The 16203-nt window shown below is 38.4% G+C and overlaps 1 protein-coding gene across 3 annotated transcripts in view; it reads right to left on the bottom strand.

Annotated features, from left to right (window-relative positions):
• Positions 1-16203, bottom strand: part of GRIK3 (glutamate ionotropic receptor kainate type subunit 3) — a 322874-nt gene that overhangs the window by 140918 nt on the left and 165753 nt on the right. For all 3 annotated transcript variants that reach the window (XM_031962173.1, XM_031962172.1, XM_031962174.1), the window contains exon 2: positions 5908-6084. In XM_031962173.1, the coding sequence (XP_031818033.1) occupies positions 5908-6084 (177 nt within the window). The remainder of the gene's footprint in view (positions 1-5907; positions 6085-16203) is intronic.

Genomic DNA, 16203 nt, shown 5'->3' on the forward strand with positions numbered 1-16203 from the left:
GGGGAGGAAAGGAAGTATGAATGAGGAAGTGAGTGACATGGCCAAAATTGTGCTTTAGGAAAAACCATTTAGAGGAGAGACTGAAACAGGAAGAGATTTAAATCAGGAAGATCAATTAGGAGGCTATTGAAATGATCCAAGTAAGAGGTGATGAGATGTGCACTAGCATGATGCCCATGTGATCAGAGAAGGAAATAGGTATAAGCAGCTGTGGAAGTAGAAACGACAAAGTTTGGCAGCCAATTGGATATGTAAGTAAGAGAAAACATTAGGAAGAAAGTATAGTCAAGGATGATTTCAAGGTTTGGAATTACAGTGGAATGAGAAAAATAATAAGTGCATGCTAAGCTTTGCTTAAGACTTAGTAGTACAGTTTTGATGGAGACAGCATAATTGAATGTATGGTAGGATTCATTTTCTGAGGAAAACCACTGCTCTCACAGTGGGGTCCCACAGGGGAGTCACTGGCTGTCTCATATTACCAAAATGGTCCATGACACAAAATAAAGAACCTTTGTTCTCTTCACTGAAATGTCCATCAACCTAAATCTCTCTTAGACTACTACCAACTAATTAATTGATTAATCAATGTATACTTGTTAAGCTCCTACTATGTAGGAGCACAGTGCTAAGTGCTAGGGATAACAAAGACAGAAAGAGATAGTACCTGTTCCCAAGGAGCTTACATTCTAGTTTGGGGATATGATATGGTATTGTGGAAAGAGTGCTAATTCTGGAGACAAAAAATATCGTTCATATTTGACCTCTGCTGCTTATTCTCTGTGTGACTTAGAATAAACCACTAAAATTTTTCTGGGCCTTAGTTTCCTCAGCTACAAAATGAGGGTGCTGGAGTACATAGTCTCTAAGTTGGCTCTTACCAGCTCTAAATTTATGGTCTTCTGGTCATAAGTACATACACGATATATACAAAATGAAGGCATAGTGATTGGGGGACACCATCACCTGGAGAAGTAGGAAAGGATTCTTGAAGGGTATTTAATGAATGCTTGTTCATTTGAGCTGAAATCACAGACTTGACTGTCAGGAGTCAGAGCCTGAACCTAAGCTCTGAGATTGGGCCAAGGTGAAAGCCGAGTCTATTGTCCCCAGATTTCACTGGCTCCTCAGTTTCTTACTCCATTCTGGGAACTACTCTGTGAGTTTGATTTTTCACCCTTAGATTGGGGATCTCTGTGACTCCTGGTAGAAGACTGACTTTAGTTTCAAAGTTCCTGGAGACCTTCATCAGGAGGCTCCTGGAGGGAGAGTGGGAAGCTTGGAAACTCTCAAAGCACTGAGTTTGGCTGTTGTAGGACTACACCACATAGCAAAACTATGAATGATAGCTTCAGAAAGCCTATAAGTGCGGGAACTTGGGAGGTAGCATTAACAAAGCAAGACTCTAGTTCCTTGAGGTGCCAAGGAAAGGAGAAAACCATTAACATGCCCAGCTTCACAATGCCAGGATCCTTTGCACTGAGCCAGGCCTTCCAGGCCTTGACTGAACAAAGGTGTTACTAAGGGTGTTGTTGGGTTAAGTTTTCATGTTCTGAAGGGACTTACTTGACAACTTGGTCTGATTGGTTGAGATTTATCTTTTCCCACATCCTGAAGAAAAATTCACATATTCAGGGTCCTAAGCTTTTTTTTTTTCCTTTCTCTTTTTCTTCTACTCTTTCTCTTAGTTTATTTCTATCCTTCCTCCTCCTTCTTACTTCATATCCCATTTCTTTTTTTTCTCTCTTCGCTCTGTCTCCATCAATTTTCTTTCTCCTAACTGTTTCTTGTACTCCTCTCAATATCTTTCTGCTACTTCTCCTCTCCTCTTTTCCTTATTCTTCCCTTCCTTCCCTCAGTCTTCTTTACTCTCACTTATATCTTTGTTTCCATCTCAGAGGATTGAAAGGGATCTTCCAATCCAGGCTCAGCTGAAAATCACCTCTAAAACATCTCCCAGAACATGCCTATCCATTGGGGAATGTCTGAACAAATTATGGTATATGATTGTGATGAAATACTATTGTATGATAAGAAATGATGAACAAGATGATTTTAGAAAAATCTGGCTAAACAGATGAACTGATTCAAAGTGAACTTAAAGAGAACACTGTACACAGCAATGGCAATATTTTACTATGGTCAGTGCTGAATGATATAGCTATTCACAGCAATATAATTATCCAAAACAATTCCCAAGAACTTGTGATTTAAAAAAATGTGATCCACCTCTAAAGAAAGAATGTTTGGAGTCAGAATTCAGATTGAAACAAACTTTTTAAAACTTTATTTGCTCTTCTTTTTGTTGTTTTTTAAAATAAGCTTTCTTTTGCAACATGGATAATATGGAAATGTTTTTCATGACTTCACATGTATAATCTGTGTCAAATAGCCTTCTTTCTCAAGGTGGTAAGGAAAGAACGGGAGAGAACTTAGAACTCAATTTTTTTTCAGTTAGTAGCAGTTGATTGGTTTTAATTTTTTATTAAAGCTTTTTATTTTCAAAACATATGCATGGATCATTTTTCAACATTAACACTTGCAAAATCTTGTATTCCAATTTCACCTTCTTCCCCCAATCATCCCCTCCCCTAGATGGCAAGTAATCCAATATATGTTAAGCATGGTAGAACTATATGTTAAATCCAATATATACATACATATTTATAAAATTATCTTGCCCACAAGAAAAATCAAATCAAAAGGGAAAAAATGAGAAAGAAAATAAAATGCGATCAAACAACAAAGAGTGAAAATGCTATGTTGTGATTCACACTCAGCTCCCACAGTCTTCTCTCTGGGTATAGAAGATTCTCTTCATTAACAGACCATTGGAACTGGCCTGAATCATCTCATTGTTGAAAGAGCCACATCCATCAAAGTTGATCATCATACAATCTTGTTGCTGTGCATAATCATCTCCTGGTTCTACTCACAGCATCAGTTCATGAAAGTCTCTCTAGACCTCTCTGAAATCATCCTGCTGATTGTTTCTTATAGAACAATAATATTCCAAAACATTCATATACCATAACTTATTCTGCCATTCTCCAGCTGATGGGCATTCATTTCCCAGTATATTGCCACTACAAAAAGGGCTGCCACCAACATTTCTGCACATGTGGGTCCTTTTCCCTCTTTTAAGATCTGGTTGGGATATAAGCCCAGTAGAAACACTGCTGGATCAAAGGATATGCAATTTTGATAGCCGTTTGGGCATAGTAGAACTCATTTTCTTTTAAAATGTTAAAAATTGTAATGTAATTAAGAAAAACAAAAAATAGAAAAAAATATCCTCTAAAGTGATTATCCTGTTTTCACTTGGAAACCAAGGAAAAGGAAGCACTAATAACTCCTACTTTTAGATAGCGCTAATAATTAGAAAGTCTGCCCTTTTGCATACCCTTTTCTATACATCTATAATAATTCCTAGTTCTGAGCCAAGTCTAGTCCTCTTTCCAAATGTTAATCCTTCAAACATGATAGACAGCTATCACATCTTCTAACTTTTCTTTCTGGGATAAATCCTGCTCCATCACAGTTCCTTCAATTAATCCTCATATAATCTTGAAGCCCTGTACTATCCTGATTCCCTTCCACTGGGTACTCTTTAGCTTATCAATGCTATTTTTAATATTAGGTATCCCAGACTAAAGATAATAGTCTAATTATAGTTTGACCCAGAGTATCAATTCATTTACTTTGTGAAATTAATGAATGAAAAGACATTTATTAAGTACTTATTATTACCAGGTGCAAAGGTAGGTAGTGTAGTGGAACAGTTCCTGCCTTCAAGGGAATTACAATCTAGTAGAGCTAGATAAGACATAAAGGGGAATGTTAGATAGCAAAGAGAGTTGTAGGGTATGGAGAATCACTGGGATGGTTAGTGGAGTGAAAGGCTAGTTAGTTGTAACAACTTTTCTAGTGACTATAATTGTACTGATTTGATTACTCTTCCTAGAGCAAGAGTTGGGAAGGTAAGAAGATGTCAATCAGTCAACACCCATAAGTCTGATATGTGTGTGTGTGTGACTTCGCATTCACTCAACCTACAGCAAGGACATGTCATCCAACCCCAGAACAGATTTCAGAATTGAATGATTAGCTTCCCCAAAAAGGAAGAAAGCTCCTTAGAGGTTTGTTCTGGAATGTTGCTGTTCTAGCCTAAGAGCTCTTGAAAATTTTTTGGTTGACATATCCCATAGCTTACCCATATTGAGTTTGTGATTCTCTAAAACAGGGGTCCTCAAACTTTTTAAATAGGGAGCCAGTTCACTGTCCCTCAGACTGTTGAGGGGCTGGACTATAGCAAAAACAAAAACTTTGTTTTGTGGGCCTTTAAATAAAGAAACTTCATAGCCCTGGGTGAGGGAGATAAATGTCCTCAGCTGCTTCATCTGGCCGTGGGCTGTAGTTTGAGGACCCCTGCAAAATCTTTAGAACTTTTAAAAATAGGAAATGCTATCTAATCACTCCTTCTTCAACTTAGAATTGTGATGCTTATATTTTAAACCTAAACATAAGACTTTATATTTATCCCTTTTAAATTTTACATTATTCATCAACTCAGTGCAATGTTCCACCTCGTTAATATTCTTTTGGATCCTAACTCTGTCACCTGACATCCCATCATTAAGTTATCACTTCCTGATTTGTATAATCTTCAAAATTTTATTAACATACCATCTGTACATTCATCCAAGTTATTGACAAAAATGTCCAACAACATTGGGCTAAAAAAAATAGATAGTGCATAATTCTTAGCACATCAAAGGTGCTTAATAAATGCTAGTTGACTACTTTGATCAATGATGGAATTCTGGGGCAATCCATTAGATACTTCTCACAAGCTGACATCTATTCCTTAATAACTATTCTTTGGGTCTGGCCATTCACCTTCCTCTCATCCCTTTTTTCTCTCCTTACATTTTTGTCTTCCTTTTCTTCTCTTGCCTCTCTCTCTTCCATCTCTATTCCTTTCCCCCATTTTCATGCTTTCTTTCTTTTACCTTTCTTTTCCTCTCCTGTCTTTCCTTCTCTCTGAATTGTTATCCCAATAGTTTCTTCTACTTTCTTTTCTCTTTCTTCCTCTCTCTTCCTTCTCTTTCTTTCCCCTTCTTTTTCCTCTCTGCTTTTTCTTCTCTTGCCACTTTCTCCTCTGTCATTCCTCTTCCCCTCTTGCAACTTTTCCTCATCTTTCTTCCTCCTCTTCTTTTCCATTTATTTTTCCACTTTATTCCTCTCCCTTTTCCCCCTCTATCATCTTTACCTTCTTTTTATTTTCCTCTTCATTTCTTTCCCTCTCCTTTTCATCTCTCCTTTTCATGTCATCTTTTCCCTTCTCTTATATTCTGAACCTAACCTTCTTACTTTCTTCCTCTTTTTCACTAATTTTCTCTCTCTCTCTCTCTCTCTCTCTCTCTCCTATTTCCCTTTACATTCTTTCTTTGATCTCTTTCTTCTTCTCCTATCTTTCTCTTTCTCTTAATTGCAATTCCCAACATAACTAGAAATAAGTAGGTTTCTTAAGTCTGATGGGAATACCATGAAACTCCAATTCCATAATCTTGGCCATGGTTTTAAGAGCATTTAGACATTTGAGGCTAGAGGAAATTCTTCCTCCAAGGAAGAATTATCTCTTCCTCCTACTTTCTTCTCCTTTAATCATCTCTTTTTCTTATTCTCCCTATCTCTTAATCCCTTTACCCTCTTTTCTTTGATTTCTATCTTCTCTTTTTTTCTTTCAACTTTCTTTCAACTCAAAACAAGTAGGTTTCCTAATGTTACATAGGAATACCAATGACTTCGAATTCCTGACCCCATATTCTTGGCCATGGTTCTAAGACCTTTAGGCAGTTGGGGCTCCCAGGAAAAGAATAGTCAAGGAAGGGACTTCAAATTTACCTTTCTTAGTGGCTTCAAAGCTGTCATGGAAGTGTATTCTCTGAATATCATAGGTCAAGGTGGTATTGGGCAGCAAAGTCCTGTTCCTGTTGATGATGTTGGCAGAAAATCGGAAGGCTTGTTCCTCTGCATTCATGACCTGGGCATTGGGTCCATCTGCATACTCAAAGATTCCCCCTGCAGTAAAGAGAACTGAGAGTTAACCCAGATGAGAAACTCTCCTCTGTCCTCCCCAAGCAGAAATCAAACCGACAGCACTTGAAGATCAGAGAAGGAAAAACTAGATTTAAACTTGAGTCTCCTTTACTCCAGATCCAGAAGTCTATCCACTGTACCATCTAGGGCAGGGACAATTTTCCTATGGTTTTATATCTCTGGATTCTAGCCCAGGTACTTATAAATGCTTGTTGGACTAGAATGGATTGGGAGTCAAACTTCCCTAGAGGGGGGAACCCACAGCTGTGAAAACAGAACAAGGATTATTATCACTAGTGTGTAAGTGAAGGAACCAAGAAACAGACCAGGGAGGTGAATCCCTGGACAAAGAAAAGACTGGTATATGATTGAGGAGAAAGGGTTCCTTAGGAACAGCAGCTTCAGTTCCTTAGCAACAAATCTAATCTCTTTCCTTTTCCCCTTACCCCATCTATAATAGCTAGCTGGTAAGTTTTAAGGTTTGTAACAATAATAGTAGCTAGTATTAGTAAAAATGCTTTAAGATTTTTAAAGTACTTTACAAATATTATCTTAATTTATATTTACAACAGCTCTATAACTACTATTATTATCCTCATTTTACATATGAGGAAACCGAGGCAGCCAGAGATTAAGAGACCCTGTCTCCAGGGTCACATAGCTAGTAAGTGGCTGAGGTTGGATTTGAATTCAGGTCTGCTTGACTCTTACCCTGTGCTCCATCTACATGTATCATATCTCATTTTACCTATGTAACCACACTTTAAGGTAAACACTAATTTTTACAGAGAAGGAAACCGAAAAAGGTAAGTGATTTTGACTAGAATCATAGGGATGGTTAAATGTGAGAAACATCTCTTTGTGATTCCTAATCCAGGACTTATATATACAGTGTTTGTAGGTGGAGTCCTCTGTAGGAAGGACTCTATCTTTGGGTAGGAGTGGAGAAGTGATGATCTCTAGAACCCCAGCTTGCATCAATGTTCTATCCTCTGAAAACATCTGCATTCTTAATCAGAGGAGATGAGGAGAGTCATTAAGAGCAAGGATAGCTTCTTCAGGGATGAATCCTTCCTTTGAACAAGCAATCTCAAAGAAACCCTCCAAAATATTATCCATATGAACATGTAACTCTGCCAAGAGGGGTTGTATCAGACCAACAACCCCTTATCTACACTAGTATCTTTCTTCAACAGAGAAGCTTTTCAAGTTTATTGCCAGCTGGGGACTCACTGTAGCATAACTTCCTCTAGAATTTCTTGCTGTGTTGATACCTCTGTCTGTTGACCACTAGCAATCACTTCTGCTGTTGGGTTACTTATTGTACCGATTAGTGTTTTCTATTAATGAATAGTACCCCCTTTCTTGAATGGCTTGCTCTGTTGCTATCCCCCTCCCTCTAGTGATGACCCTCATTCATTCCGCTGAATTACTCACTCCCCTAACATCTCTCTGTGTGTTGACATCTCAAAATTTCTAATTGATCTCACTTTACATACAGCAGGGAAGCTTTTTGAGAGAGGAACACTTAACAACTTAATAAATGCTTGTTGTTGATAATAACAAGAGGTGCTAGCTGAGAGATGATAGAAAGAAAGGCATCTCTGCTTAAGTTGCTGCTGAAGGACTAGTGAGAGTAAAGTCTGACCCCAACCCAAAGAAATAGCCGGAGGCTGGGTTCCAGTATCTCCTGAGTCATCCAAGCTTCTTTCCTGTCTTTGATATGACTTCCTGGAATATCTCTCAGGCCTATACTCAAACATAAACCCCAAAACATTCTTTAAAGCCAAGAGGAAATGACTCTTGAATGAGCTGTCATTTTTTATTTTCTATGCTTCTGTTCACCCCCATTAGTATAATCAAACCCTAAGCCTGGTCCCAAGGACACAAACAAAAGTGGATAGATCTAAAAAAAATCCTTCATGAAATGAAAACACAAGGATCAACTATATTTGACAGAATGACCTGTCAAGAGCCACAATTTGTCTAAGTTCAGTGGGCTCTTAGAGATCTAGTCCAATTCCTTCATTGTAAAGGGGCAAAAAAAGAAACTGAGGTCCAGAGATGAGAGGGACTCTGTCCAAAGTTCACTGGTAGTGGGGACTGGAACCCAAGATTTCCTGCCTTCTCAACCCAAGGTTAGTTTTCCCCCTTAACATACAGCTATCAAGGAACATTAATACAAGATAGGATTTCCTCCATGTAGAAACCATACAACATGAGGGCCATAGTTTGCTCACATGCAGAAAGGCTGCAACTGCTCTGGATGAGAAATCTTTTCTAGGCATGTCCTCGAGGGAACAAGTCACTGGATCTTGGTTTGTCCTGCTTCCTTTCCTTCCTTCCCATACATTCTCCATGATCGTTATTTAAAGAGGCTAATAAGTAGGTTGACACAGTTGATTAATGCATAGTCTTAATCATGATTGCATAGTGTAATTGACATTAATTTGAAGAGCTAGTTAATTGTGAAAATAATTGTCATTGCTTTCAGCTTTAAAACAATGGTGCCAAGGAACTGAACCTCTGGGACTGTGATGGAAATCAAGGACCAAGGATTGGGCCCACAATATATCAGTGGCAGAATCAGTGGAGAGGGTCCATAGAATATAAAAGTCAGAAGGGGGAGGTTCTCTAGAACATAGAACCCAGTGTGTCAAAGCTTGGAAAGGAGCTTAGAAGATGGAACATAGAATGCCATAGTCTCAGTCATAGTATAAGATATAATAACTAGAATGGGTCTTGAGATATAGATTATAAAATCAGAATTAGAAAAGTCCTTGAAATAAAAAATATTGGACCTAGAAAGGACCTTAGAACATAGAATATTAAAGCATGACATGCTTTAGAAGAGAGGACATGACCTGTCAGAAAACTGGATAGCACTTTAGAACAAAGCTTCTTAAACTGTGGGTCACGCTCCCATATGAAGTCTTGTAAAGGAATGTGAGGATCATGAAATTATGATTTACTATCAGTAAATGTTTGATTGAAAAGGTATGATTTGCATAGCTATTTTATTTACCTTTATATCCAAGGTCATGTAAAAATTTCTCGGGAGAAAAGGGATTTCCACTGAAAAAAGTTTTAAGTCCTTAAAACATAGAGAATAGAATACTACTTCTCAGTCAATCAATGCCTATTATGGGTCGGACATAGTGCTAAATTCTAGGGATGCAAAAAGAGGCAAAAGATGCTCCCTGTCTTGAAGGAACTCACAACCTACTGGTCTTTGGAGTGACACAATACCAGAGGGATCACTGACACTGTCTGATACACTCTGTTATGTTTCAGCAATTGAACCTGGTAGTAGGAAGCCTTCCATGACTACAACCAGTGAAGAAGAGACGGATTCCCTGACTTGGGGGGTGAGTTCATGACTTTCTTCTTCCTATACCATTCAGAGGCAGGTCTATGGGGGGAGACTCAGATTATGCTCCCTAGCAAATACCAAGGCTCCTTATAGTTAATAAATTTTCTGTAATGCCTTCTTCCCAATTGTAGATAGAATGCTACTCTTCCCCTTCCCCATCCCACTATTCAAGCTGCACAATGAATAGAACTTTAGACCTGAGTTTAAATCCACTTAGTAGTTGTAGGTGCCTGGAGAGGTCACTTAAAGTCTGTCTATCTCAGTTTCCCCAATTCTAAAATTCTTGCGGGTTATTGTGAAGATCAAATGAATACAGTGTCTATCACATCATAAGCACTATAAAAAATGCTTGGTATCTACCTACCTACTCGGATCAGCTTCAAAGAGCCTCTGGCTTCAGATCCCAGGCACAGAATAGAAACAACTCTACTTAGCACACCATTAATTCAATCTTCCACTCATGCTATAGTCAGTTCTGCTTCCTCTGGAGCCCATCCTTCCTTTATGTACTTGTAATTGCTAGTACCTCTTGCTGCTCCATTGCAAAGCAACCCTTCTATTACTGGGACCATAACATTCTGCTTTAGTTTCTGATAACCATTACTAAAACACTGGAATTTTTCCTATCAAATAGGGCTTGGATAAGAGAGGAGAGATGAAATGTTTGGTGGTGCTATACTTAAGGCTTCCTTTAAACCACCAAGTTTGTTATCAGAAATACCTTTGGATCTGAATCACATCTTGTTCAGTCCTTGGTCAGTCCAGTCCTTCAACCATCACCACCATCAAGTCCCATCTTACAGACTGAGAAGATGAGACTAAGAATGAAATTTGCTTAGAGTTAAGCAGCTATGTGAAAGAGCTAGGGTTTACTCCTATGTATCTTGATTCTCAGTAACATGGACCTATATCTTCCACTGAGTTAATAACCAACTAATTCTGGGGAGGTTGGCTCAAATACCATTCTATGACTCTCACCAAAATTCAAGTTTCCCTTCTCCAGGCTTCTCTCATTTATCACAGCGTACTTCCTGTGAGGTACCAAAATTTTTCATCTTTCTATTCCAGAATCACCCAGAATAGTGTATTCCACCTAGTAGGTGCTTACTAAAAGTGTCAAATTTGAATTTATTGAATGTAATATTTGCAACATTTTGTAGACTCCAGCACTGGGCCTTTCATATAACACATGATTAATAGCTAACATCAATCTATCACTCTCTTGCCTGCCATATCATCACGAGATATGATTTACAGCCATCCATCTCATATCCCTTCTACTGGAATTTCAGTCTTCTTCCTTAGGTCTTCAGGAATTATGGGTGAGTTTGTAACTTATCTTGTTGGGAATAGGTATCCATACCATTTCCCAGAGAAAATTAAGCCTTTGGATTAAATAACCCCTAAGGTTATTGGGAGGTTCCGACTTTAGGATTTCAGTCAAATAAGTGGATATAGTTATCAATCTGAAAATGTATACAACATTCTGTCCCCTTAGTCTCCATCTTCTCTGTGAAGAAGAAAAAGATATTTTTCCTTATAAAAATGGTATTATTCTTGGAGTCTGGCAGAAATAGGTTTAAATTCTACCTCCAATATTTACTAGTTGTATGACCCTGGGATTTAACCTCTGTGTGCTTTAATTTCCTCATCTATAAAAATGAGAAAGTTGGATTCCATGATCTGTAAAGTCTTCCCATGTTTTAAATTTATGACCCAACAATCCTATGCTCTCTAGTTCATTAAACACCTACTATGTGATAACCAGAATGCTAAGCACTGATGATACCGAGAAGAAGCAAAATATACCCTATTCTCAAGGAAGCTTACATTTTAAAGGCAAGGATACCTAGGACCAAAATAAATACAGCTACAGATATGATATCTTGAGAAGAGAGAAAATCCACAGGGTTGAGGGACTGATGACATGTAGGAGATGGTAATGAAGGAGAGGGGGGAATCTGAGGGAGCTTGAGTATTTACTAGGAGGTCAAGAGAAGGAGCTTGCTTAGGGGATGTGAAAGATATAAGGAATTCTCATTTTCCCCTCCCTGTGGGACAGCTCTCAATTGACCCCATGGGCTCCCCTCGTGTTGTTTTAATTGATCTGCCGTATGTCAAGTTTTGTCTGTACAACACAGGGACAAGCAAGTCAAATATTTCTCTATCGACCTAGGCCAGAGGATTTCTGGCATCTTGGATTGCTACCAAAGCCTCAGAGAAGGAGGTAGGGGTGTCATTATGCTGGGGAAGTGGGTGATCAGAACACCAGAAGAATGATACCTCAGTGCTCTTGCCTTCTCCCTGATCTCCCCTACCTCCTCTCTCCCCTTGTGGTTAACTGTGAAGCTGACAGAAGGAGAGTGAGGGGGCTGACCAGAAAAAAAAAACAGACTGATAGATCAATGAGACTGTCTGAAAAACACGTCCCATTGCTCTCATCTCAAAGACCAGCCAAGACATCACAACATATGTGCGTGCGCATACACACACACACACACACACACACATTCTTCTGTGAATTTTTTATTTGTTTTCAGAGTCAAGCCTTAGTCAAAGGGCTTAATATCTACCAGCAGAAACTGAAGAAACTGCCAAGGATAGAGGGAAATTTGAGATCTGGAAAAGAACTTAATAACAGGTTTTCACACTACAGGGCTGTAAGGTTCATGAAATAAACACAGCAGTCCCCTGAGAAAGATGTGGCAAGTGTCTTTACTAAGAAGAATCCTAGCATTCAGAAAAAATGGACTCCGACGATCTCAGTCTGAATTCTGCCTCAGCCATTTCTAAACCTCAAAGAATGGTAGTGAGGAAAGCATTCTATAAGCTCCAGAATGCTATTGCACTGGGCAGTTGTTACTTCATTCTGCAGAGGCCTTCTCTGGGCCTCGACTTTCCCAGCTGTAAAATGAGATGGCTGGATTATATAACCTCTTCTTCAACTTTTTGTCCAATGCTTAGAAGAGAGTATAGTACAATATAGGTGCTTAATAAATGGATTGACTTAGACATTGATTGACTAACATGTTGTCATCCTGATAAAATAAAAACTTCCTGAAGGTGGAACTATTTCATTTGTCTTTGTATCCCTAGTGATCTGCACATAACAAGAGCTAAATAAATATTTGTTGATTGATTAATTGGTTATGACTTCAAGCCCTGTCTTTTTTTTTTTTTTTTTTTTTTTTTTTTTTTTTGCACTGTGACTGCTATCGTTCAGATAGAGAATCTTAAAACACAGAATTAGGGAACATCAAGTTAATATGGATTTCAGAGAGGGCAGCAATTGCCTCAGCAAAAAAAAAAAAAAAATGGACTTCAGAGGTCATTTGATCCAAGGGTACTGAAGATGGGGTCCAGGGAGGGATTTATGAATCTATTGGGGGGGTCTGTGACTTGGAAGAGGGGAAATTATATCTTTATTTTAACAAAATTGGTTTCCTTTGCATTCCTATGTATTTAATTTTATGAATTTAAACACATTCTTCTGTAATTAAATCCATAGATTTTACCAGAATGCCTGAGTTATTTGAAAGCCTTGGTCTAGCCCTATCTGTACTTGAACAAAAATCCCCTCTATGAAAATAACATACCCTCCCAAAGAAATACCCAGGTCATCCAATGAAGTTCAAAGCAATCAATCTAACAAGCAACAATTAATAATAATACTATCTGGCAAATGTATAGTACTTTAAGGATTGAAAAGTATAAGTCCTTTGAAGACATAGACTATCCCAATTTTGAATTTGTATCTCTGGTCTTTAGTACAGTTCTTAGCACATTGTAGATATTTAATAAATGTTTATTGATGGGTAGATATAAAATTATTTAAGTTTCACAATATCAGTGAGAATTTACATCATTCCTCCCCCCATTTTACATATGAAGAAAAACTAAGGTTAAATAGATTATGTGAATGAAATAGCTATGACACAGTGGATATAATTTTGGGACTTAGGAAGACTTGAGTTCAAATCCTGCTTCAACTACTCAAAGTTGTGTGAACCTGGTCAAATCATTTAATCTCTACCTTGGTTTCCTTATCTGCAAAATGGGGATAATAATAGAACCTATTTCTCAGGGCTGTTGTGAAATAAAAGGAGATTATATTAATAAAATCCTTCCCAGACCTTAAAGTACTATATAAATACTATCATTAAATGACTTGCTCATCTTAACACAGCTAGTTGTTATTAGAGGCAGAATATTAACCAAGGTTGTCTTGACTCCAGGTTCAATGCTCTTCATTGAAACTCATTGCCTCCAGGTGCAAATCATTGGGCTAGTTGCAGAGTATATAGCAGCAAAATGAAAAATATTCCCTGTTCTCAAAAAGGTCACACTGTACTAGGCTAATAGAGAAACAGATAAGAATATACGTTTTCAATTAAAGAAGAAGGGTAGAGTGCTATAATTAGAAAAATCTATTTGTACTTATTATGTGTCAGGCTTGATGCTGTCATCAAGCACTGGGGAAAGGAAGGAAGGAAGGAAGGAAGGAAGGAAGGAAGGAAGGGAGAAAGGGAGAGAGAGAGGGAGAGAGAGAAAGAGAGAGAGAGAGAAAGAGAGAAAGAAAAAGAAAGAGAGAGAGAAAGAAAGAGAGAAAGAAAGAGAGAGAGAGAAAGAAAAAGAGAGAGAAAGAAAGAAAATGAAAGAGAGGAAGAAAAAAAAGAAAGAGAGAGAGGAAGAAAGAAAAAGAAAGAGAGAGAAAGAGAGGAAGAAAAGAAAGAGAGAGAAAGAGAGGAAGAAAAAAAGAGAGAGAAAGAGAGGAAGAAAAGAAAGAAAGAAAAAGAGAGGAAGGAAAGAAAAAGAAAGAGAAAAAGAGAAGAAAGAAAAAGGGAGAGCAATAAAGAGAGGAAGAACAAAAAAGAGAAAAAGAAAGAGGAAGAAAGAAAGGGAGAGAGAAGAAGAAAGAAGAAAAGAGAGAGAAAGAAGGAAAGAGAAAGAGAGTGAAAGAAAAATAGAAAGAAAGAAAAAGAGAGAGAGAGAAAGAACAGAGAAAAGAAGGGAGGGAGGGAGGAAGGAAGATAAAAAAGAAAAATTTTTTCTCAAGAAACTTAAAATCGAATTCAGGAGAAAGTGTGAAAACATCTATGTACAAACAAGATATATACACGATAAATTGGAAACAATTTCCAGAAGGGAGGCACTAAGATTAGAACAAGGCACTAAGATTAGAACCAGGAAAGACTTCTTTGCAGAAGATAAGACTTAAACTGAAATTTAAAGGCACCCAGTAAATCCAAGAGATGGAGATGAGGAGGGAGGGTGTTCCAGATAGGAAAAGATTTCAATACTATATGGTACATAAATTGAACCTTGAAAAAGCCAGAAGTTTTATTAGGTCAAGATTAGGAGGGAGAACATTCCAGATATGATGGAAGGCTATACAGAGTGGGAAGATAAAGGGCCAAGCTTGAGAAATAGCAAGTAGACTGGGTGGGCTGGAATGTGGAGGGAATAAAAAGGGGCAATATTCAATAACTCTGGAAAGGATCCAGATTATAATGGGTTTTAAACCCTAAATTGAGAAGTTAGTATTTGTCCCAGGAATAACAAACCACTGAAGATTCCTTTGTAGGAGTGTGCCATACTCATACAGTCTTTACTTGAAAGTTCCTAGGAAGGAGATACCACTACCTCCTCTGGTAGATGGTTCCACTTTTGAATAGTTCCAGTTAAAGTAAGGAAAACTGGGGGGCACCATTTTACAGATAGGAAAATTTAGGCTATGAGAGATGAATTGCCCCAGATCACATGATGCGTTATTGGCAGAGCTGAGGTTTTCACCTATATTTTGGGATTCCCAGGTCATTATTCTTTTCTCAACACTGTACTGCCAAACTAATGCCAACTTCAGACCATCTCCATTGAAAAGAGAAAGAGATCAATTTCTTTCTCACCTCCTCTATGATTCCCTATGCACCATCATAGCTCAGTGTCCACACTGAATAAATCTTCTACCTACTGCAGCTGCTACTGGGTCACTAGTGAGTACACAGAGAGGCTCGTGCCTAGCTAATGGGGCTAAACTGAGAGGGAGGGGCTATTCTCTGGGCAGCAAATTTATGACAACCAAGAGTAAGAAGCTGGGCTCATTAGCAAACTTCAGAAACAGGGAAGACACAGTGTTGACTTGATGAATAATAATGCTAACACTGGCAGGCCGGCAGCCTGAGCTTCCGGGGCTCAGACAGCTGCAGGTCAAAGCTTGGGGGCATTTCTGAGATCCTGGAAGGGAGAGAATGTAGACTGGGAGAAATAAGGGCGTAGGCCATGAATAAAGTGGAGCCCCTCTCCCTCCTCCTCACTGCCCCATCGTCCTGTATTTTAAATATCAATTGCTATGCAGGTTAAATACTTATTCAGCTGTTGCATTTTAGCTTAAAAGCCAGCTAATTGATCTCCAGAGATCCTGAGTGAGCAGTCAAGAACCGGCCTTAATTAGAATCAACTCCTAGTTCTTTTTCTTATAATTTTTTTTTTTAAATAAAGAAAATACAATTGGAATGACAGGGTTCCTGGAACCAAGGAGCAAATAAGCATTTTTTGTGTAAGGGAGCAGAAAAATTATTTGTGATTCTCCAATATAGAGTTCTTGCCTGACCATGCAGTCAGTCAGACACCTAGTCAGTGAGAACTCTCACAGGTAGGAGCTGTCCAAGGTAGACACCCTTAGAAACTCTTACAGCTGGAAAAGGCTGTGCTCTTTCTTACAGCCAGGA

The sequence above is a fragment of the Sarcophilus harrisii genome, chromosome 3 (assembly GCF_902635505.1).
Source record: "Sarcophilus harrisii chromosome 3, mSarHar1.11, whole genome shotgun sequence".
Lineage (NCBI taxonomy): Eukaryota > Metazoa > Chordata > Mammalia > Dasyuromorphia > Dasyuridae > Sarcophilus > Sarcophilus harrisii.